Genomic DNA, 26077 nt, shown 5'->3' on the forward strand with positions numbered 1-26077 from the left:
TGCTATTACAGCCTTTAATATTTTATCTGACAGAAACCATACTTGACATTCATCTTGATCTTGCTAAATCACTAAATCACTTTAGCATGCTAAATCTTGGCTAAGCTATCTTCACTCAAATCACACTCCACACATCGCTGACTCCTCAATCCTGTTCTGTCTGGTCACAATCCGTGCTTAGCTATTGTGACATTGTGAAGTGTGACCAGTGAAGATGATTTAGTCAAGGCTTAGCTGACTGCTAACACGTGTCGTCAGGTGGACGAGGCTCTGACACTATGGCAGGACAAAGCACGAGTGTCCCGCTGGACAAGTAAATAATCTCATGCCAGCAAACCTTGAGCTGTCAACATCCGTGTGTGCAGTGTTGATCCCCTTAGCTCTCACACAGTACCCGACGCTGAGTAATCCCATTAGCACACGTCACTTCCGGGTGGAGGGGGAAGGAAAGGCGAGTGGCAAAGACCTAGCATGTCCAGCAAGTTGATGGTCAAGAGCGGCAGCAGAAAGGCAGCTGCCGTCAGGAAGGTCAGCAAGAGGACCACCACGGCGGTGGTGCCCATTGCCCCCAGGGCAACCACCAGGAGGTCCAGATCTTCCAGCCCCTGCTTCAAGTACAGAGTACAGTCCACAGCAGCGCCCCCTATCGCCACGGACACGGCGAAGACAAGGTGGAGAATGGCGGCGGACACCACAGGCACCAGCAGGAGCTTGACAAGTTTGCTGACATACACCAGCACCAAGGCTGGCAGACGCGGACTTTCTTTCTTCTTCTTGGGCTGGAAGTGCTCACTGACGCAGTGGTTGTCCGCAAAGTCGTACACCGCGCAGCTCGCCCCGTAGTCCACGTCGTCCTCCACGTTGGCATAGAAACCGCGGGGTCTGCTCTCGGCACCCTGCCTCTCAAATCCTGCACACACACACGGACAGACATACACATACACACACACACACACACACACACACACACACACACACACACACACACACAGGGACAGACATACACACACACAGGGACACACACACACACAGTGACAGACACACACACAGTGACAGACATACACACACACACGGACAGACATAACACACACACATACAGAGGCAGACACACACACACACACAGGGACAGACATACACACACACACAGGGACAGACAGACACATACACACACACAGGGGACAGACATACACACATTACAGAGACAGACATACATACACACACACGGACAGACATACACACACATACAGAGACACACACACACACAGGGACAGACACACACAGGGGCAGACACACACACAGGGACAGACACACACAGGGACACACACACGGACAGACATACACACACACACACACGGACAGACATACACACAGAGGAGCAGACATGCACACATACGCACACAGACACACACAAACGCACACGCGCGCACACACACACAGTGCAGAAACCTGTGTACCCGGGGACATCCACGGACGGTCAGTCCTGTCAACAGGTAAGTACTAAGCTAGAAATGCTCATCTGACAGCACTACTCAACACACCTGACGTCAGACACCCTGTCTCTCTCTGTCTCTCTCTCTCCCTCTGTGTCTCTGTCTCTCAAACAGACAGGCGTGAAGAATGGCGGACACAGGTCCTCCCAGACCTTCACTGTTGTCGGCGATGACAGCAGCCGGCAGTGGCGTGTCATCTGCTTCTACCATTTCTTGTTCACATCACATCTCAACGACTGGAAGTGACATCCTACTCTACTAGTTGGTAGTTGACAGAGTTCTGTTGTGAAGCCAGTATTAAGCCAGTATGTCCTGTGTGTCCTGTGTGTCCAGTGTGTCCTGTGTGTCCTGTGTGTCCTGTGTGTCCAGTGTGTCCTGTGTGTCCTGTGTGTCCAGTGTGTCCTGTGTGTCCTGTGTGTCCAGTGTGTCCTGTGTGTCCTGTGTGTCCTGTGTGTCCTGTGTGTCCTGTGTGTCCTGTGTGTCCAGTGTGTCCAGTGTGTCCAGTGTGTCCTGTCCTGTGTGTCCTGTGTGTCCAGTGTGTCCTGTGTGTCCTGTGTGTCCTGTGTGTCCAGTGTGTCCAGTGTGTCCAGTGTGTCCTGTCCTGTGTGTCCAGTGTGTCCAGTGTGTCCTGTGTGTCCAGTGTGTCCTGTGTGTCCAGTGTGTCCAGTGTGTCCTGTGTGTCCTGTGTGTCCAGTGTGTCCTGTGTGTCCTGTGTGTCCAGGTGTGTCCTGTGTGTCCTGTGTGTCCTGTGTGTCCTGTGTGTCCAGTGTGTCCAGTGTGTCCAGTGTGTCCTGTCCTGTGTGTCCAGTGTGTCCAGTGTGTCCTGTGTGTCCAGTGTGTCCTGTGTGTCCAGTGTGTCCTGTGTGTCCAGTGTGTCCAGTGTGTCCTGTGTGTCCAGTGTGTCCAGTGTGTCCATAACAAACCGCTTTCCTAACTTTGCACATTTCATTTGAGTGGACTTTTGGAGCAGGAAGCAGCCAGTCTTGGGTATGAAGTGAAAGTCTGCTTTCTTCCAGAGATGTAGAAACTGTTTATTTCTGATCACGTGCTCTCAGGAATAGGAATAAAACTCGTAAACACAGTAAGTGTCTGACTGTGGCCATGACCAACGCTTGACGCCGGTGGCCGACACCCTGTGGGCCGTGGACTTGTTGTTGTTGTTGTTGTTGTTGTTGTTGTTGTTGTTGTTGTTGTTGTTGTTTGTATCGAGTTGTTGACAGCCACTGCACTTGACACACAAATACTACTTCTGTTCACATACTGACGGTTCAACAGGCAATAATGAAAATGTTCAGTGACATGGAAAGTGAGTCGACAGGAAACATGACAACAGCAGCAGGCTCAGTTGCAGTATCTAACATCATCATCTGACGACCTACATCTGATAACGACACAGACAGAAGTGACAACATGTCTGCTGGCTACGCTACACACTACTCATCTACAGAACATGGTAGTCTCACTACCTACACAAAGACAACATGGTAGTCTCACTACCTACACAACGACAACATGGTAGTCTCACTACCTACACAACGACAACATGGTAGTCTCACTACCTACACAACGACAACATGGTAGTCTCACTACCTACACAACGACAACATGGTAGTCTCACTACCTACACAACGACAACATGTGTTGCAAAATATGGCGAACATGTAGAACAGATAAAAGCCTGTAGAAAAAACAAACAAACAATTCCTCCAATAAACAGGCAGCTCTTCCACAACTGCACAGTTTCTAAACACATATTCTAGCACACGTATATGCATGTGACCGTTACAGCGCCGGTCCTAAAGCATACAAATCCATTTAATAAAACACGGGTGCGCGCCACATGCGCTGCGACCCGGCCAATACAATAGCCATTCTAACCGGACACAAGTCTTACACTCCAAAACAAAAAATCGTGAACATAGTCATTAACATATAAAGATGAACCCATTCACACTCCAATCCCCAACTAAGGGCCCCATAGACTGGAAACGTGTAGAACTCAAAGAAAATCGACTCTACTAACCCAAATCGGCTTGTGATGGTACCCGACGGTCAGCTGCCCTCCACAACGGGAATGGCAGAAACTCTCCCGTGGAAATCCGCGGACACTTTCCAAGGGAAACTCCAACGGCCTGGGTAACACGGCGCAGCCTACACTGCCCAAATGGCCTGGCCTCCCGCCGTCCTTTTAGGCACAACACGCTCCTCTCTCCACCGAGCCCAGGTCAGAACTGCCACGAGGGACGCTGCTCTCTGGGGGTCACTTCCTGTCGCCCAGGGGCTGTGACCAATCGTCAGCGCCCACGACACCCAGCCCATGCCAAGGCGCGTGAACGCTTTTCACGCCAAAACCTTGGACATGGAAGGGAGGGGCCCGACCAGTGCACCCCCAGAGCTCCCACCGGCAGCACACAGCACTCAAGCCGACGTCACGTGTCGTAACCAGAGCGTGACGTAAGACACGGCTACGGTCAGAGGGAGAAGGCCTTGACCTTTCCCCTGCACACCGTACAAAAAATAGCCGCCAACCGTCGTCTGCTGTGAGCTGCCTTACTGAACAGGAGCGTCCCCAGGCGCTGACAGAAAGGCCGAAATCGTGACACGCGACAGTAGTCTTACTACCTACACAATGACAACATGGTAGTCTCACTACCTACACAATGACAACATGGTAGTCTCACTACCTACACAACGACAACATGGTAGTCTCACTACCTACACAACGACAACATGGTAGTCTCACTACCTACACAACGACAACATGGTAGTCTCACTAGCTACACAACGACAACATGGTAGTCTCACTACCTACACAACGACAACATGATAGTCTTACTACCTACACAATGACAACATGGTAGTCTCACTACCTACACAATGACAACATGGTAGTCTCACTACCTACACAACGACAACATGGTAGTCTCACTACCTACACAACGACAACATGGTAGTCTCACTACCTACACAACGACAACATGGTAGTCTCACTACCTACACAACGACAACATGGTAGTCTCACTACCTACACAACGACAACATGGTAGTCTCACCCCTCTCCACGTCCAGATGGAACTCAATCAGACGTATTTCGTGTTCTTCTGAGCTAATGGGACACCCCTTAATGTCCCACTCGTTTGTTGATGCCTGCTCCTTTTCTCTTGCCATCAGATGGGGTCAGCATGGTTCACGTACTGGGGTCAGCATGGTTCGAGTACTGAAAATACTTGACTGACCAGTGTGCTCTTAGTGGGAAGAAATAATGATGTTGCGAGTACACAACGTAAGAGTGAACAGAAACTTCTGGTCTTGCTATCGCACACACACACACACAAGTACACACGCTCACTAAATGCACACACACAAACACAAACACACACACATACACAAACACAAACACACACACACACACACAAACAAACACAAACACACACACATACATACACACAAATACACACACACACACAATGTACACGCTCAAAGACACACACACAAACACACACACACAAACACAAACACAAACACATACATACACACAAATACACACACACTAAATGTACACGCTCACACACACACACACAGAAAGCGGAGAGTACAGACACTCACCTACATGGACACAGTCGCAGTGCTGACGGAGGGAGTGGAGGTAGATGTAGAGGTAGGAGGTAAAACTGTGGCAACTGCAGCCCACAGGTGACGTCACTCAAACTCCAAGTCCAACGGCAGGTTATCGGACTCTGATGATGTCATCGCTGACTGTATCGATGTCAGACTGAAGGCTCGCTACCATTTGTTGACATGTTGTCATGTGTTGTCACGTCTGGGCCGCAACACTGGTTGTCATGAGACTGACCACATGACCGGATGTCTGCATCAAGTATTACGACAAAATACAAATACGTAGCGTCGACGTCATGTGATATTTTGACGTTCATTTGACGCCAAGAGGCATCATCAGAGTGACCTCAGTAGAGGAATCAGATCATCTGCCTACAGAAACACACTCCTGTCCCAAAAGATCTACCTTTCTTAGGGAAGCTGCACTTAATGATCCTTGTGGTGTTTCATGATAATTATCATTCCATTTGGAAAGTCTCAGTTCAGTTGTTTCATGGCAGCTGAATGGCAGCTTGCCATCTACTATCAAGTGTGTCATCAAGCCACGATCCATGGTCAGCTCTGCCCATGATTCCAACGCTCGGCTTTTACGGGAACAGAGGAAAGATGAAATTTATTTTGTTAGATTTTCCTCTCTGGAATGCGACCTTGCTCAGACATTAAACATTAACTCTTCTTCTTGTTCCTCTTCGCCCCCAGTGGAGCATAGGGCAGCAAAACATGAACTCTAGGTCACATTATTACCTTCCCCATTGATGAACAGACTACAGAAGTGAATGCAGTTACATTTAAATAAAATGACTGACTGCCGTAAGATGGAGAAGTGTGTGTATGACAGGAGGACAGACAGACTGAGGGAGGGAGGAAGGTAAACAAGCGGCCCATCTCAGGGCTGAGGGAACCTGTAGGTCTGATCGATGTGCGTCTGCCGCAGAAGGTGCTGCTAGCGGCTGGAACTGTATCGATCTCCATCCGCCTCCCGCATCCACATCCCGACAGCGTCTTTACCTGCACTCGGCCTCTCCTCCCGCCAGCTGCAAGTTTCTACTGTGTCTGTGCCCTCGACAGTGCGCTCTACAGCGTCATCTACAGTACAGCAACAGCCTTGTACATTAGGTTGTGTCCGATGTTGTGTCGCGTTGATTGTATTGCATAATATCCTACTGTTACCCACAGCTGTGCGCTCTCTTCCTCTCTTCCCTGTATCAGCACCTGCTTGTTCACTGGGACACTTACATTCTAGAATGTACGTACAACATAAGTGTACGGCCCCAGCTTATCACCTGTATCCCTATATTGTCGTTTAATCATTTATTCGTTATTTCAAAATTACAAACGCACTGGGCAAGGTTACGCAAAACTTGCTACAATTTACTTTTTTTTTATTTTCCTTTCTCTCTTACACACACGCGCGCGCATGCGCACAGAAGTAAAACCCTGTTTATGTCACACCACCCTAGTCACCAGCCTCACCACACCACTGACAAGCCTCACACCAGGGTCACGACACAAGATGATTACCGGGTGAAGGTCGTCTTTAATGGTATTTGCCACAGTTAAGCGATAAGCCTGGTGTGCAGTGACACATGACATTTGTACACAGTACACACAGTACACACAGTACATCTGTACATCTGTACACCAACAAGCTCCTGTGTACATGACGTCACACTTGTACAGTACATGTTTTATGACTCATCTAACAGTTGCTTGCCAGTCGACTGCCATACTACTGACACAGGGTCATGCTACTAGCGTGGTGACCTCCTAGTTCAGGGTGGACTTGTTAGCATGGCTACGTCGTCTCTTCCACTCATTAGCATAGTCAACATTTTTAGCACCAGCAGACCGAGAGAGCATAAACACTGTCACATCATAAACAGCTTTGTTTTGGTCACGGAGCTGATAACAGATAAAACTACCCAAAGTCTTTAGAGTAGCTCGTCTGAGATAACGCAGTGTCACCGTGATGGACGTGACAATAACGTGATGATCACGTGATGGAACACTGACAGTAACTGTACTCATGCGGACGTTACTTTCAGCAGTCAGTGGACAACATTTTAACATCATTTTGTTTCTGTATTTATGTGCGATAGCTGTGTTTGTTTATCTGGCAGAAGTTCCATTATCATAGGGCGATGATGCAAGCCCCATCCCCACGTGTCATGAGTAGCTAGCCCTGGCCCTAGCCCTGCCCCTAGCCCTGGCCCTAGCCCACGTGTTTGATGAATAGTCTCAGATGACACATGCAGCTCTGTGTCTGAGGACGCGATCCCAGCATACCGACATCTGGCAGTCCTCAACAGACACACCAACAGGTTGTTGTCAGGTGTTTGAAGAGACGGGAGAGTCAGAGCAGACCCAGAGAATCTTATCGACAGTGACGTATAGATCACGTGATGCGCTTTCCTGGCACAAATAGGAGACATAAAGTGTTCTTTACAGCGCGCGTGACCACAAGAGACGGAAGGACACACTACACAAACATCCACACAGCGTGTGACAGGCGACAGCTCGGATTGAAGTGGATTGAACACGATTGTGCTACGAGAGAGGGCGTGTGGGGATTGTGAGGGAAGTGTTACGAACACGAGTTGTCCTCTCACCCGGCAGCTTTGGACCACACCACTTCGGAAATATCAACAGTCACGACAACTGACCAATGCCAAAATCGCTTCTCAGTCTCGCCTAAATGTTATTCTACGTAAAACGTCACATTCATGCATGACGTTTATCTGTGTAATGTGATGTCACATGCGTGGTGTAACCTTCTGTCCACTGTGACATGACATTGGTGTGCAACATTTTCAAGGAATAGAATATGCATATGCTTATGCCGACTGACAATGACACGCTAAAGACGTACGATTATGACATGACACTGCCACGTCACCCAACTATATAAAGCAAAAGTCGAAACGTGAACAAATGTCTGACGCACACGTTTGTGCTACTCACTGACAGATGCTAATATTACATCACCCACCCACAGGTCCAGCACGAGAATGCACATTGACACGTGAAAACATCCACGCTCGCACGCACTCTCACACACAGACATACACTGCAGTCACGTGACCTGTCAGCAAGACGTCCGTGCTATGATGACACACAGGCAGGGCAGTGACATCACCTGTCAGCATGTAATGTCGCATGCCCGCTTACATCACACTTGAGGGGAGATGAAGTGTTCCGGGTACGTGGAGGGGGAGGACGATGTGTCAGCAACTCACGGGGCCGACTGTGAGGTGAGGTAAACATGTTTGTGTTGTTGTCCTCTACACTACACACCGTGTGACACGTGTTGACCCCTACATGTGTAGTGTGACATGTTTCACACAGAACTGTCTGCCCCAGGGTGACTAGAGTTCACTACACTACACGTCCTCTTGATATTTGCAAACAGTTTCAGCAGCCAACTCCACCTTCATACTCGCTACCTGGTGTTTATCACCTGTAGACAGGATGTTAGCTGGTGTTTATTGCGAGTAGACAGGATGCTGGCTGGTGTTTATCACCTGTAGACAGGATGCCGGCTGGTGTTTATCACCTGTAGACAGGATGTTAGCTGGTGTTTATCCCCTGTAGACAGGATGCTAGGAGCGCCGCCTGGTGTTAACCAGTAGCTCTACTCTAGTGCAGTGTGGTGACACCTGTTACTGCTGTGACAAAATGTCCCCCATGGACACAGCAGTCAGACGTCACGCTGACACAGTCCCCCTCCCCCTCGTGTGACGTATTGGCCATGAAAAACAATGTTACTTATGTACACAGTGCAGGCAGTGGATACATCGACAACTAACATCACTCATCATCACAGTGTTGCCCAACCACGTTTCGTTGACGAACGATGCGAGCCGAGGTTACCGTGGTTGCCATGGTTACACAGGTTACTGTGATGGTGGCGCTTACAGTGTTGACAACTTTTGCGCTGACAAAGACGTTTGTCTTTCGGGAAAGGAATGTCAGTCAAGCCACTGACGCCGGCATGTCACTGACCATTACAATGACCCTCTGCCACTCAAACCACTGACGCTCGCCTTTAACTGACACTGGAACAGACCGCTACGTCACAGCTCCTGGCTGATAGACTGTCTCGTCCACGTGCACGTCACACACTGCTGTCATCGCTCACATACACGACATACAATGTTGTCATCGCTCAGACACAAGGGTTAAAGGGCGCTACAGACAGGGATCTTTGTCACTCTAGTCTCGAGTCAGTGTTGATGCCCACTGACCCCTACCTGCCTTCTCCCTCCCACAAGTAAACATAAATGGTTGTGTGACACATTTCGCATCTGCCGACATCTGCTGGTAGCGGAAGGGCCACCTGTCCTCCTACAAAGGTCGCTGGTCACTCGCCGTCCACGTACATGGTGTACAGCTCACTGTTGCGCCTCATGATCTCCACGCACGGCCCCAGCAGGCGCTCGAAGCAGTCCCGCTCCAGGAAGGCCACCTTGACCCTGCCCTCCGCATAGACGTTGGCAGTGCGGGGCTTGTTGGTGATGAGGGCCAGCTCGCCGAAGTAGGTGCTGGTGGAGTGCGTGGCGATCTCCTGCTCGCGGCCGTCACTGGACCTGATGGTGACGCGAATGCGGCCCTCCTCCACGAAGTACATGCCGTCGGCGCGGTCCCCTTGCTCGATGATTGGCTCGCCGTCCTCGTACACGCGGGTCACCAGGCGTCGGCCAAGGTCATGCGCTCGTAGGGGTCGAGCGACTGCAGGATGGGCACGCTTTCCAGCAGAGCTCGAACTTCTTGCGCTTGCGGCAGGCGCTCTTTAGCACGAATCTTGCGAAAGGATTTGCGGTCATGGCCCACAGCGTCCCCTGCGTGATAGCGCGCACCGTGGCGGAGCGCGGCATGTTGTACATGAGAGCCAGCTCGCCGAAACTGCCCTTGTTGTCGAACTGATACACGCGCTTCTCCTCCCCCTTGACGTTCACAATGACGTCATACACCCCCGAGTCAATGACGTAGAAGTTGTCGCCGTCGTCGCCCTGCACGATGACCGTCTCCCCTGGTGACACGGCTCGCTCGAACATGGCGTCTAGCACCTCCTGCATCTGCTCCGGCTCCACGCGCGGAAGAGAAGGATGCCACCCACCGCCTCCGCCAGCCGCTCCCTCTGCTCGTCCGTCTTGGGTACACCACCCGTCATCCTCCTCCTCGTCTTCCTCGGGTTGTAGCGCTCGGCCGACACGGACTGACGCCGTGCCGTAGCGCGATGAGGACGACTTCGGCTTGAAGAGCACGGGGTCCGGCTCGCCTGCCTCGTCATCGTCCTCCACGATAATGTACATGGGGACGTCTCGCGGCCGTCGACTGTCGCGCGCGTTGCTGAAGTAGTCGACGGCGAAGTCATACAGGTCCGGGGGCCGCTCCTTGAGCACTGCCACAGTGAAGTCCCGCAGCAGGTCGCCCAGACCTTCTGGAATCTCCAGGTTCATGCCGCCGCCTTTATACACTCGCCGCGAGCCCACCCCCACGCGACCCCCGACACTGCCCCTCCCCCCGCCGCCAGCTCGCACACGCGCAGACACCGCACACAGACACACACACACCTGCCCGCCAACCCCGGCTGCTCTCTTCCTCTTTCCTGGCACTCAGCCGCCGATCATGTGTCCCCCCCTCTTTTTTTATGTTTTGGTAGACGAGCACTGATGACGTCAGATAATCTGTTCGATTGAGCGGAGTGGCCGGCACGACCTGATGACGTCAGTGGCTGGCACGCTTCCACCCGCCTGGCCAACTGTCAGCAGCAAAGTAGACGGATAACTTGAAACGGGTGACGGCGGCTTTGGGGGAAGACTTGCGGCCCTTGAAACTTTGCTCTTTCCTCCAACAATAGATACGACTTCAGCGCCACACCTACACACAACGACCTGTCAGCGGGGGTAACATCCCATGACGTCACTTGGGTGCATCCAGCCAGAATCCGGTCACGTGACGTCACGACATAGAGTCAGAGACTTCCTGCTGTAGTCACGGGCCGCCAGTGGCTGGGGAAGTAGTGATGGCGGAGACTGTCGACACGGAGACAACTAAGCTCTCTGATGAATTCAAAGATTCGTGACTACAATGACTTTGTGACAGCCACGGGAGGAGACTTACTCCTGACAGCGACTTTGCCTTACAACACTGTGGCTGGACCCCTAGTTTCAGGGTATCACACCTACAGACGGGTACAGTGAGCTGCCCGGTAGAGGGACACAGCTGTGGCGCGTGCTCAGCCTCACTTGTCCTCTCACAGCTCTCGGGCATCAGGCTACGCCCACCTCTCAGTGTCAGTTGGATACGTTTGGTCACGTGCCTCGTCCGCTGTCACTCATCACACACTGATGAAGCTTCAGTCGATCGACGTTGCAGGACAAGATGGCGGCCTGGACTTGTGGCAGGCAGTCTGCAGCAAAGAGAGGCAGTCAGTCACATAAATCAGCTGCCATAGCCGACGTCACATCACACAAGACAGCTGCCATAGCCGACGTCACATCACACAAGACAGCTGCCATAGCCGACGTCACATCACACAAGACAGCTGCCATAGCCGACGTCACATCACACAAGACTGACGTCATATCATACATCATCACACACTCAGTATAGTGTATATATATATTGCAATCATTTCTCTCACTCTGTAAAGTGCGTATATAACTTACAATCAGTTCGCTCTCACTTTGTATCGTGTTTATATATATATTACAATGTATTACAATATTTTATTACAATATATTACAATATTTTATTACAATATATTACAATCAATGCTGTCTCACCTACTTGTCTCACTCACTCTCTATAGTATATATTACACTCAGTTTTCCTCTCGCGTTCTGTGTGTATATATATATATCACCATCATTTCTCTCTTTATCTGTATATCTGAGTTACTTGTACTAGAATCATTTCTCGTGTTTCGCTGTGTTTCTGGATGCTTCCAATGACAACGCTGGCCTGGAGGGGAAAGACAACCAGAGGGCAAAGGATCTCCCAGCAGGCGGGTGTGAAGACGACAGACGCTAGCTCCCTCCCGTCAAATGAACAGAAGAAACAAAAGCAAAGCGCTCGTTCCTCGATTAAAGCACACTTGCTGTCTGCACCACCTTCAGACGTGAAAAGCTAAAAGACGAAAGAAAAGCAAAGAGAGTTTTGAATTTAAACTGAAATCAATCGGCTCCCTGCAGCAGCCAGTCCTACAAAACATCTTCTCCGTCGCTAAGCCAGCCTCCCTCCCACTGAGCGCCTATCGACCGGTTGTCCTGACAACAGGGGCCGCACGCCAGGCCTTCATGTCCCCCTGACCTCTCATGCCTGACCTTAAGCCGGAGGAATGCAGTCATTAACCTCCAAGAGGGACAGGAGGCTAGGCCAGCGGAGGCTTAACTCCCCTTAGTCACTCTCCAATGGGTTGTGGGAGGCTCCTGGCCCATAATATTCCAGGCTGTAAAGTAGGGAACTGTTTGATCCTTTCAAAGGGCGTCCCCACGGCGTCCTTGACGTGAACCAAGAGGTCAGCAGGGGACAGCGCAGAATGTTACTGGGTGGGTGAGGTCCATCAGGTCCAAGGGCCATGACACTCGCCATCATGACCTTACATCATCACCGGGGAGTCGCCGTTGCTGTATAATTAGTCGCGCGACTTGGAAGCCAAAGGTTCTGGTCAATACAAGGGCCTCTGTCCTACCACCCAGCACTGACTAATGGCGGACTTATTACCGCAGGTAAACGACAGCGAGGATAGACGCCTAGGTCCTTTGCTCGAGACACGATGAACCACTCTACAGGTCCCATGTCTCGGGCTATATATTTTCTGTATGTGTGAAAGTGGTGCAAGCCTCTCTGTAGAGACATCAAAGCTTTAAAACCGCGGGTGTCTGTAGACATGCGCACAGAGGCTAAGTTGGACGGTAGCTCTTCCCGCTAGGAGCATCGGTGCAAGCTGGCGAACTGACTGATAAATTTTAGCCCCGAGAAAGGTGCGCAGACACAGGTGCACATCTCAGTCAGCAGGGAGGTAAGGAGCTGACAGAATTAAAGAGGTTAAGATGAAGAGATAAAACTAAAACTTGGGGTTTCCCCTCTCACACGGTGAGTCACTCAGCTCCACCCGCACTGCACTGCTACAAAAATCACAGGTAGCCATTACTCCGTGTTCCTTTACTTACTTTGTCACAGGACTGAGAGCACATTCCCATCAAGCCTTCCAGGCTCCCCGTCTACTCTCATATCAACAGGTGAAAGAAGTCAGTTTTAACTATCCAGAATGCAATACTGGAAATCAACCATCTATCAAATAAAAAATGGCCAGGAGTTTACACTTGACATATGTTTACAGTCACGATATCATTGGTCATGACGTCACTATAACGGGCCGAGCGTTTCCCGATTTATTTGTTTCCGCTCCCGCTAACCCCCGAGTTACCGGCCATTGCTGTCCCTAACCCCCGAGTTACCGCCCATTGCTGTCTCTAACCCCCGAGTTACCGCCCATTGCTGTCCCTAACTCCTGAGTTACCGGCCATTGCTGTCCCTAACCCCTGAGTTACCGGCCATTGTTGTCCCTAACCCCTGAGTTACCGCCCATTGCTGTCCCTAACCCCTGAGTTACCGCCCATTGCTGTCCCTAACCCCTGAGTTACCGCCCATTGCTGTCCCTAACCCCTGAGTTACCGCCCATTACTGTCGCCGATGTTCCGTTTCTTTCTTACAGATGGCGCGGGAGAACGGTGGGAGGGGCCAAGGAATAATAAATACGATGACTTTCGCTCACTCAGCTCCTGCTGTCGTGTTCGGCGATGTGCGAAGGTAGAGTTTGAGTTACTGAATGACAGCGATGTCGCCATGACATCCATCATGCAGGAATGATCGAATCGTTATATTCAGGCTGAACAAAGCCACAGAACCAAGTAGGTGAGCAAAAGGATGGAAAGATCAAGGAAGAAGAAGACGGTGACCCGGTGACCTCAAGGATAAATGTTTCCACTATTTTGCTGTGGCTTTGAGGTCTGTAGTCTGTAGAACGGTCTTCGTCACTTGTTTTTATTTCAAAAATATCTCAATTTCTCTCAATCAGTATTATTGCACCAGGCTGTACTGACTTTACTTACCGACACGTCCCTAAACAAACAAAACAAAATTAGTCTCACAAGATTTCGCTATTTTTGTATCAACTAGTTTGCTGTGGACAGTTCAATTAAACGTTTTACTGCGCATATCGGTTGCCATGGAAATAACCCCAAATGGCTCCAAAACAAACATTTTAAAAGATTATAACTTCGTTAATGTTGTGAGTAGATTCAAAATTCTTTTTGAAATGTATGACCAAAGTAAAGGTCTACAATTGTGTAGAGAGAAAATTAGCAAAATCATCTTAGTTATTTTTTTTTTAAACTGTGTATTAAAAGTTAAGAAATTTTAATTGCAAACAGTGTAACTAACATACTACTAAATATTTCTTAACAAGCCTCTGTAGAAATGTTCAGATATGTCTAAAGAAACACTCAGCCAACTCTGAGGTCTGTACCAAGTGTAAATATAAAGTTGTAATGTTTTGAAGTCAACAAGTTAACACAATGAAGATGCTGAAATGCAGAGAGAAGAAAGAGTGAAAGCTTGGTAGCTACTAAATCTTTGTGCTTAGACTGCTTCTGCGTCCGATTGGGTAACCCCGGGTAGGTGGTACCGAGGGTGAGAACCACCTCAACCCTTACTGCCCATGCGCGCCGCTCCAATGTCACGACCCTTCCATGCAATGTCACGTGCCGCCATAACGACAGTGTGTGCTCCTACCTGCTGCAACTCTCGCACGTTGCTCCATCTGAGACAACAACCACAGCTCCTCTGTAAGTCGAGCTGCCGACAGGTATGAGTGAGTCCTCCCTCCTTCAGCTCTCATCCTTTCTCTGAGAACAGCTGGCACCATCCGCTCTTCCCTCCGCTTCTTCATCTCTGTATTTACGGCGGAAAAGTCACTTCTAGAAGCTTCTGTACATTCTGTAAAGAATGGGGGAGGCGCTTACCTTGACCGTCGGCTTTTGTGTACTGGCCCCCACCCCTCCGTCTGTGTCTGTATCAGTACTGACGGTTTGGTCACGTGCTCAGGCTCGCCGTCTGCACTGATGACAGCTGGGACGCAGCTGACTGACCCCTCGTCCATGAGAACGACCCCTAGCAAGCGCATGAGGCAGCAACCATTATTCTTAGGACCGCCACTGGCTCCTGCCTGTAATGACACATCGTCGACAGGTGGCACTCCATCCTTTTGATGGCTGCTGCCGTGTGCACGTGCCGTGACAGCCTCCATGGCTGGCTCCCCAACACCTGCAATGGTTCTCGCAATACCTGGCATCCGCATGCAGCGGCTCCACACCCACAGCAGACCTAAACAGATGTAGCACATGCCAGCAATGAGTGGGTGTGGAACTATCTCAGCACCTGACCCTGTGACATACTCGCAGTCCGTGTCCACCATGTCCACCATGTCCACCATGGCTGTCGACGTACTTTCAGACTTCATGATGGCGAAGTGTATTGTGACCCGTTCATCTAAAAGACGAGTGCTGCTGACCAAACATTCGTGCACTATTCCATCACTACTCCTTTCCCCAGTCCTTCCCACACACTGTCGTGGTGGTACGGGTCAACATTGGCCATCCCCATCCACTGGTCATGGTCGTGGCGGACCCGTTGTTGGTACCGGTCATGCGTGTCATCAAGTCTTTTGGATGACTTCCGTAATCTCAGACGGTAGTGTCTGCAGTGATTTCAAAACAGATACCGTTCATCCTGGTCACTCTTGCCATCGAACGTGCCCCCCCCCCTAACGGGGGCTGTTCCCCCCATAACGGGGGCTGTTCCCCCTAACGGGGGGCTGTTGTTTGGGTTTCGTACATTTTGAAAGCTTGGACTGAAGGGATCTGCTCTCAGAAGCATCTTCATTGTTCGCAAAATGTAAGGCATTACTTATAAGTTCAAAGCGATTCTAAAGATCACATGAGGAACATGTGAAGCCTGCAGGTCAGGTTGAGAAGACTAGCAGTGCCTCAAGGATGGAACCACATGATATCCCAGTACAAAATTCATTCCCAACAACAAAAGGATTTCTTGCGTATGGACTTGGACAGGAATTCTCTTCTGCTACATGTACTTCGCTCATCAAGAGATATCAAGCCAGACAAATCACAAAAGTTTTTAAATACCCCAAAAGCATTGGGTTCTTCTTTTTCTTCCTTGTTGCAACTATTTTTAAAACACAAAAAATAAAGGCGCAATATAAAAGTTAATTCTCCTATGACCCATAGGGCCATGTATGTCCCACAGCAAAATATCAAATAATTTTCGAAAACTAGCAGAACAATGCTGAAACAAAAATATTCATAGATGGCATGAGGGACACCTCCAAGCAACACTAATGGCAGTTTGTCCACTTGGCAGACAGTTAGTGTTGTACACTTTAGTGGCTGGCCTTTCAATTACCAATTCCTCTCAATCTGACAATGAAAGTAATGCATACATATCGAAACCAAACTTATTTCTATAAAGTCTGTGACACACTTCATGCTTTCATACAACTTTGGCTGCTCTGTGTTGCTTTCATCACATTTGTCCATTTAAAAATATGGGACAAATATGTCACGTGGTCCTCAAAGGGCTAACTTGTTGTTGCTTGTACAGTGGTAATTAGTAGCTATTAACTGTTGCTTGTACAGTGGTAATTAGTAGCTATTAACTGTTGCTTGTACAGTGGTAATTAGTAGCTACTGACTGACTGTTGCTTGTACAGTAGTAAATTAGTAGCTATTAACTGTTACATGTACAGTAGTAAATTAGTAGCTATTAACTGTTACATGTACAGTAGTAATTAGTAGCTATTAACTGTTACATGTACAGTAGTAAATTAGTAGCTATTAACTGTTACATGTACAGTAGTAATTAGTAGCTATTAACTGTTACTTGTACAGTAGTAATTAGTAGCTATTAACTGTTACATGTACAGTAGTAATTAGTAGCTATTAACTGTTACTTGTACAGTAGTAATTAGTAGCTATTAACTGTTACATGTACAGTAGTAATTAGTAGCTACTGACTGACTGTTGCGTGTACAGTAGTAATTAGTAGCTATTAACTGTTACTTGTACAGTAGTAATTAGTAGCTATTAACGGTTACTTGTACAGTAGTAATTAGTAGCTACTGACTGACTGTTGCTTGTACAGTAGTAATTAGTAGCTACTGACTGACTGTTGCTTGTACAGTAGTAAATTAGTAGCTATTAACTGTTACTTGTACAGTAGTAATTAGTAGCTATTAACTGTTACTTCTACAGTAGTAATTAGTAGCTACTGACTGACTGTTGCTTGTACAGTAGTAATTAGTAGCTACTGACTGACTGTTGCTTGTACAGTAGTAAATTAGTAGCTATTAACTGTTACTTGTACAGTAGTAATTAGTAGCTATTAACTGTTACTTCTACAGTAGTAATTAGTAGCTACTGACTGACTGTTGCTTGTACAGTAGTAATTAGTAGCTACTGACTGACTGTTGCTTGTACAGTAGTAAATTAGTAGCTATTAACTGTTACATGTACAGTAGTAATTAGTAGCTATTAACTGTTACTTGTACAGTAGTAATTAGTAGCTACTGACTAACTGTTACTTGTACAGTAGTAAATTAGTAGCTATTAACTGTTACATGTACAGTAGTAATTAGTAGCTATTAACTGTTACTAGTACAGTAGTAATTAGTAGCTATTAACTGTTACTTGTACAGTAGTAATTAGTAGCTATTAACTGTTACATGTACAGTAGTAATTAGTAGCTACTGACTGACTGTTGCGTGTACAGTAGTAATTAGTAGCTATTAACTGTTACTTGTACAGTAGTAATTAGTAGCTATTAACGGTTACTTGTACAGTAGTAATTAGTAGCTACTGACTGACTGTTGCTTGTACAGTAGTAATTAGTAGCTACTGACTGTTGCGTGTACAGTAGTAATTAGTAGCTATTAACTGTTACTTGTACAGTAGTAATTAGTAGCTATTAACGGTTACTTGTACAGTAGTAATTAGTAGCTACTGACTGACTGTTGCTTGTACAGTAGTAATTAGTAGCTACTGACTGACTGTTGCTTGTACAGTAGTAAATTAGTAGCTATTAACTGTTACTTGTACAGTAGTAATTAGTAGCTATTAACTGTTACTTCTACAGGACCCGGTTGCATTGCTCGGGCGCAAGGCCTTAGTCGGGACGTAGCAGGGGTATAGTACCCGACTAAATTTACGACCGTTGCATTGCACCCGACTAGGCGAATTTTAGTCCGCAGCTCGGGCGTAACTTTAGTCCAACCAGGGGGTTGGCGTAGCTGCCGACTAGCAAGTGACTAACTGACGAGCGTCCACAGCAACTCGGTTTTCGTTTATAAATTTTACAAAAGAAACGTAGGACGACAATGTGAAACTTGTTTTTGGTAGATGAAAGTTATATACTTTTACAAAATGGACCTTAAACTTGTTAATCGTTATCGTGAACTTTAACAAAATACGGCGAAAGCGAGCCTTCGGAGTCACGTTTTCGATTCTATTCTTCGGGATGTTTTCAAACAGTTTCAGGAGATACGATCAACACGCATAAGTTGACAGTTTCTCGAACAATTCACCGTGTTTCTAAGGCTCTTTACAAATCGTCTAAATAAATCAAATACCTAGCCAGAGGGATGAAAAAAGCAGAAATCATAATTTTACGTAATCGCTGGATTTCCAAGCGTGTTTGGGTGCATAAATGACACACATGTGAACATACAGGGACCGTCTGAGCACGAACGTGAATTTGTAAATAAAAAAGGTTATCATTCAATAAATGTACAGCTAGTTTGTGATAGTGGCATAAATATAATTAACTGTGTTGTGAAGTATTCTGGAAATAGTCATGACACCAGGATTTTGACCGAGTCAAAGCTGTACCGAGCTTATGAAGTACATCCTTGATTAGTCAGGGGATAAACTCAAGAAAGAATTGAAGATGCAACAGTGTGCTGAAAACACGCCTTCCTTGCCTTTTAAAGAAATATCAAGGTATGTCATACTAAATTATATTGGAGTCATAAGTTTTGGAAACAACATTTTTACATTATATTTGAGTATTATGTCCACATGAAGGAAGAGAAAATTATCATAACTGCCTTATGGTTTTTTTTCAAGTTAGTGTCTTACATGTTAATAAATTAATATATTATATTTTGCACAAATAACAAAGAGCAGAAAGTAATGGGCATGTTTGAATGTGTTCACATGTGTCTCTTCAGTAAAACTTTTGCATGTATAACACATGCACACCTTTCAAGCCATGTTTCCCCTAAAGAAATAAATTAACATATATTTATGCACTTACATCTAAGCTTTTTCTCATGTATACTGTTCAGTTTTGTTATTAATTTGGTTACTATCATTTTCTAGGTTAAGCAGTTGTTGTGTGCCCATGTCATTTGTATAAAGATGCAGAATATATGATTCCTTTTTGCCTATTTGCAGGTACAGTCCAAAGAGAGCTATAGTTATCATCATGGCATGCATACTATTGCACAAGTATAGTATGCATTCTGTATGATGAGCATGATGATAATCATGATGTTGAACTTTATGGAGGTCAACAAGCCTTAAGTGCAAGAACAAAGCAAGAATCCCTTATTCACAGATCCTTCTCCTAGAGCTTTAATATTTGATGGTAAAGTACAATTTATTTTTACGCAGAATTTCAAAGTTAAAATTCAGACGTGTCTTTTTCATCAGATTAAGCAAAACTTGTGATCAGCATAAGTCCTCCTAGAGGTTTAAGATGAAGGCTGGATAAATAACAGCCTCAAACATGCACAGTGTTTGTCATATTTGTAGACCAGCCAGCCTTGTCAGTAATTTTAGAAGCTTTTGTATAAAGATGTCCTGGTGAAAGTTCATAAAGAGTTTCAAATATGCGACACAGGACTAGTTTTAAATAATGATTACCCTGTATTTGGTTAATCGTATAGGAAGGTGTGATTACTGTGGGGAGGGATGTGTGGAGGTCAAATGTCCCATCACCATGAAAGGTAGAAACAAAAGTGCTGATGATTTTGGATGGTGAACATCTTCAAACAGTGGGAGCTTTAAACTAAGCACAACACCTAGTTATTTTACCCAGGTACAGCTTCAAATGTTCCTTACTGGAACTTATGATTTTATTTGTATGGTCACCACCCTCACTCATTATTACTAATACAGTGTATGTTTCCCTGATTCTGGAATGTTGCAGCACAGAGGGACTCTCATTTCCACAAGTGTTGCAGCAGGGACCAGATGATGGAAGCTATATGATTCTTTGTGACACTCTCCCTATCAGGGCTTACAATGAAGAGGGTACCAACTGGGAAAAAGATGTGCTTCTAGAAAGTGGTTTAAATTTGTATGAAGCCAGATAATTCAAGCAATTTTCTCTTTTTATAATTTTTTTTACAGTAAAAGAGCTGTTTTCAATGAAAATAGTTTTGTCTTAGTTTTAAATATCTGTGTGGCTCAATAAGCAGACATTGTACTTTTTCGAGCCTACATGTAAATACTGTAGTTCTTAGCGTTTACAGGTGTATATTACAGATTTTAGTGTGCACATGTTTTTTTTCCCTCTGTTGGACCACCCTTTGCCATGGTCAAGTGGCATGCTTGTCACAATGACCCCCAGAAATATGCCGACAGGAGCATTAGCTCCTGGCATTGTCACCCATTTTGGAGAGATCAAAAGTGGTTCACTGGTCCTCTAGGTTAAAGGGGTTGGGCAATCGACTAACAATTCATTCATATAAAAGCATATGGTTACTGAAACTGGCGACATCCCAACAAACTGTGGGACATGTCTGAGATGGGAATTACAAGATTGCGTACTGAAAAATATTTCATTTATAATACACAATATGCAAAAAACAGATATACATGAACTACAATTATGTTTGTACCTGGATTCACCTTTTCAACTGAACAATTTTCATTATCACCTGAATAAAGTAGAGAGGGAGCACTTGAACTGTTATTGAATAGTCCTGAGCTCATTTCAATAGGGGGAGAGAGCAGTAACATTACATTCCTCGCTTGCTGTTGACTAGAATGAAAACCAATACATAGTGTACGGCAGAATTTACTTTTAATGATTGCAAAAAAAAAAAAAACAAGATTTTATATATATCACGTTTGTCAACTCCTTTTTCAAGACAATGATTTAGGATTCTTGCACTTTCTTTTTTTAATTCCCTCAAAAAATGTGTGCATTTTAACATGTTAGAATGTTGGTACCATGCAGCATAACAGACATACAGGTTGCACTCAATTCATCAACCAGTACATGAATGCTGACTAATAGTGACATGATCTAATACACATTCAGCTATGAGGACATAAGACTGAAAAGTTTAATGAATCAACACAAAAAAGAACTACAGCTAGTAAGTTCCAACTAATTACAATAATATATAAAGTAAAATAAAAATTACATTAATATTTAAGAACTATTAATGTTGTTTAAAAAACTGCCATGATTCATGATACTGGCTATAAATAGAGAAGAATGATCAATTAACAGAGCGTTTAAATATTTTTTAGTAACTGATGTGTTCAACGCCATTGAAACTTGGATTAATAATGACAAATGCAAAATTTGTAAAGCACATGCCCTCCTAAGGAGCTTGCTCTTAGCTCTTAAGAACAAGAACAAAACATGGACAACATGCGAGGAACAGGAAAACAAATAACATATGAACTATAAAAGAATACACAACAGTACTAACAAAGAATAAATTCAAATACAGAAAACAAAGAGGAACTAAATAACAAGAGCTGAGAGTAACATGTTATTGAAACATATCATTATTATGCAACCCAAACATAATTTAGGATTGCATCAATCCACTCTGCAATCTGAGGTTGTGGACTTCATTTTGTACAGGGCCGCTTTACATTGTGGACATTGTTTATCACTCGCGGAGCATTTCTTCATTGCCTGAAAATAACAAATTGCAATCTGTGTCAGCCAGAGCGATACTTTATTTTCCAAATTGATTCCACCTATCCAAAAAAACTATTTTTATGCATTACTTTTGTGGTTGTTTACGTGCAAAAAACTTAAAACAGTTTATTTACCTCATGCATTGATCGTTCTGCCGACGACTGGGCAGACACCGTCGTCACCACATCTTTCCGCTGCTTCTTTTAGTTGCAGTCCGTTCGAAATTTTGACAAGAGCAAAGTCTGATTTGCAGCGACTGTCACTATTAATCCATAGACGTTTTATTTTTCAATTTGTCTTTCACTTTTGCATCTGACATTTTCGAGATTAGAGTGATCTCCCGCGTGAAAATTTCGTTTCGCGGTGGAAACCCGTGAAGGTTTTTGTAAAACCCTTAGTCCGTAGTTACTAGTTCGGACGTGGCTAGTCGCGAGCCTAGTCCAGAGCAGTGCAACCGGCGTAAGTGAGGAGACTAGCTAGTCGGGTATAAGGGGGTTTAGTCGGGACTAGCAGGGGACTAGCTACGCCCGAGCAATGCAACCGGGTCCAGTAGTAATTAGTAGCTACTGACTGACTGTTGCTTGTACAGTAGTAAATTAGTAGCTATTAACTGTTACTTGTACAGTAGTAATTAGTAGCTACTGACTGACTGTTGCTTGTACAGTAGTAAATTAGTAGCTATTAACTGTTACATGTACAGTAGTAAATTAGTAGCTATTAACTGTTACTTGTACAGTAGTAATTAGTAGCTATTAACTGTTACTTCTACAGTAGTAATTAGTAGCTACTGACTGACTGTTGCTTGTACAGTAGTAATTAGTAGCTACTGACTGACTGTTGCTTGTACAGTAGTAAATTAGTAGCTATTAACTGTTACATGTACAGTAGTAATTAGTAGCTATTAACTGTTACTTGTACAGTAGTAATTAGTAGCTATTAACTGTTACATGTACAGTAGTAATTAGTAGCTACTGACTGACTGTTGCGTGTACAGTAGTAATTAGTAGCTATTAACTGTTACTTGTACAGTAGTAATTAGTAGCTATTAACGGTTACTTGTACAGTAGTAATTAGTAGCTACTGACTGACTGTTGCTTGTACAGTAGTAAATTAGTAGCTATTAACTGTTACTTGTACAGTAGTAATTAGTAGCTATTAACTGTTACTTCTACAGTAGTAATTAGTAGCTACTGACTTACTGTTGCTTGTACAGTAGTAATTAGTAGCTACTGACTGACTGTTGCTTGTACAGTAGTAAATTAGTAGCTATTAACTGTTACTTGTACAGTAGTAATTAGTAGCTATTAACTGTTACTTCTACAGTAGTAATTAGTAGCTATTAACTGTTACTTGTACAGTAGTAATTAGTAGCTGCTGACTTACTGTTGCTTGTACAGTGGTAATTAGTAGCTACTGACTTACTGTTGCATGTACACTAGTAATTAGTAGCTATTAACTGTTACTTGTACAGTAGTAATTAGTAGCCAAGGACTTAATATTAACTATTAACTATTAACTTACTGTTCCTTGTAACTGCTACATTATTGTTATTTGTGCATAGGTAGCTATTGACTTATTGTTAATTGTACATTGTAGGAGCAAAATCTTACACCGAGCTTACGCATTGCAATGAGTGGCACATTTAGACTTATTGAATGGACAATAATAACATGTAGAACATTTCTCTACTATCGAGCTGACAGAGCACAGTTCCCCCAAACTACAGTCCCCCACACCACAGTCCCCACAACACAGTCCCCCACACCACAGTCTCCACACACAGTCCCCCACATCACATCCCCCTCACACCACAGTCCCACACCACAGTCCCCCCACACCACAGTCCCCCTACACCACAGTCCCCCACATCACATCCCCCTCACACCACAGTCCCCCCACACGACAGTCCCCTTACACCACAGTCCCCCACATCACATCCCCTCACACCACAGTCCCCCCACACCACAGTCCCCCACATCACAGCCCCTCACACCACAGCCCCCTCACACCACAGTCCCCACACACCACAGTCCCCCACACCACAGTCCCCCACACCACAGTCCACACATCACAGCCCCTACACCACAGCCCCCTACACCACAGTCCCTCACACCACAGTCCCCCACACACAGTCCCCCACACCACAGCCCCCACATCACAGCCCCTCACACCACATTCCCCCACATCACATCCCCCTCACACCACAGTCCCCCCACCACAGTCCACCACAGCCCCCTCACACCACAGTCCCCTCACACACAGTCCCCCACACCACAGTCCCCACACCACAGCCCCCTCACACCACAGTCCCCTAACACCACAGTCCCTCACACCACAGTCCCCACATCACAGCCCCTCACACCACAGTCCCCTAACACACAGTCCCTCACACCACAGTCCCCCACATCACAGCCCCTCACACCACAGTCCCCTAACACCACAGTCCCCTCACACCACAGTCCCCTAACACCACAGTCCCTCACACCACAGTCCCCCACATCACAGCCCCTCACATCACAGCCCCTCACACCACAGTCCCCTAACACCACAGTCCCCTCACACCACAGTCCCCCTGAACAAACAGCCTCTGCTGCACGTGTAGAGTCTCAAGTCAGCTGAACACGTTTTTGAACATGTCTACTTTATACTTACATCCGTCAACTTACTGTTGCCAGCTTCAAACTGTCATCTCAAATTATTTACACGTCCGTTTACTGCTGTTCAGCCATCCCGTACTGAGTGCCATTTGTGATGTTTGTTTGTAAGTTCACAACATGCTGAGAGTCCACAGCCTCACCCACGTCTCTGTACTGGCCGCCCACACTCTGAGCTTGATGCTGCATCAACAACTCGTGGACTGATGCTGCTTGACCACACTCTGCTACACACCTACCAGCCTCCTAACCTTCCCTTTGCTATTTTTATTCTTCCAATGTTAGCATTTGTTGCTCGACTGCACGCGCAAATGACCCCATGTATGCATGTACTGGTTATCTACCCCTGACCCGATGTCTGTTGTTAGTGGCCCGTCATCTGTTGTCTGTTAAATTAGCAACGACAATCAGTACTGTAATAAATAAACAACAATAATCTGTTCTATAATAAATAAACAACAATAGCCCCTCCTGTACTAAATAAACAACAACAATCTCTTCCATATTAAATAAGCAGTAATAAAAGAATAACGCCAGCCACAAAAATAAAAATACCTGGAAAACAAAATGCTCCTCTTCGTTGCACAGACTTACACCTGGGAAAATTACCTGCAATCCCAATGTGTAATGGCCTCCAATGACGTCATTACACTGTGATGTTAAACAGTTTCAGTGACGTCATGAGGACCAGACGCTCGGTGACAGTGCTCACCAAGCGATACTGTCACTGCAACTGTCATGTCACAAGTCCATGTCGGCAAGATAAAGTCATGACAATGGGATCTGTCATGTCACACGTCGATGGCAGGTGCGACTTCTGCTTCTCTGCTAAATTTCGATGAAGGTGGCGTCACCAAGCACTGCACATTGTGCCACGACCTTGTAGCTGTCATGACAGTGTCACACAGACACGCACCACCACACTGCATGCAAACACCACACCCTTCAGCTAAAGCATGCAGATGGCTGCTGGCAGGCTGACTGGCTGGCCGGCCTCCTCTACGGCATGTGACGTCAACACGGCAACTCACCTGGTGCGCACCTGGCAGCAGTTGCCGGAGCTGTGTGTCTGACGTTGTACGGCGCCAACAGCAGGTCCGTGCGTCTTCACAACGGACCCCGTAACGTCAGTTGGGAGGAACAAAGGGATGGGGGGAGTGGGGTCGGGTTGAGGTTCCTCCTCGCAAAGATGGTCTCCCCTTGTGTCTGGGGTCGTTGCCGCTGACTGCTGTACCGTCCTGCTGCAGTGCCCCCCTCCGTCGACCAAGTTGGCGGCACCTTGACGGC

The 26077-nt window shown here is 46.3% G+C and overlaps 1 protein-coding gene and 1 pseudogene across 1 annotated transcript; one reads left to right on the forward strand and one right to left on the reverse strand.

Moving 5' to 3' along the window:
• Positions 1-26077, reverse strand: part of LOC112553750 — a 42260-nt pseudogene continuing 16183 nt past the window's right edge.
• LOC112554320 (early nodulin-75-like) lies at positions 23766-24755 on the forward strand. The gene has a single exon (XM_025222056.1). The coding sequence runs from the start codon at positions 23766-23768 to the stop codon at positions 24753-24755; it is 990 nt and encodes a 329-aa protein (XP_025077841.1).

This window comes from Pomacea canaliculata, linkage group LG13 (genome assembly GCF_003073045.1).
Source record: "Pomacea canaliculata isolate SZHN2017 linkage group LG13, ASM307304v1, whole genome shotgun sequence".
Classification (NCBI taxonomy): domain Eukaryota; kingdom Metazoa; phylum Mollusca; class Gastropoda; order Architaenioglossa; family Ampullariidae; genus Pomacea; species Pomacea canaliculata.

Excerpts from the sequence above, each read along its gene's own strand:
- LOC112554320 (XM_025222056.1), top strand. The coding sequence starts at position 23,766 with ATGAGTGGCACATTTAGACTTATTGAATGGACAATAATAACATGTAGA.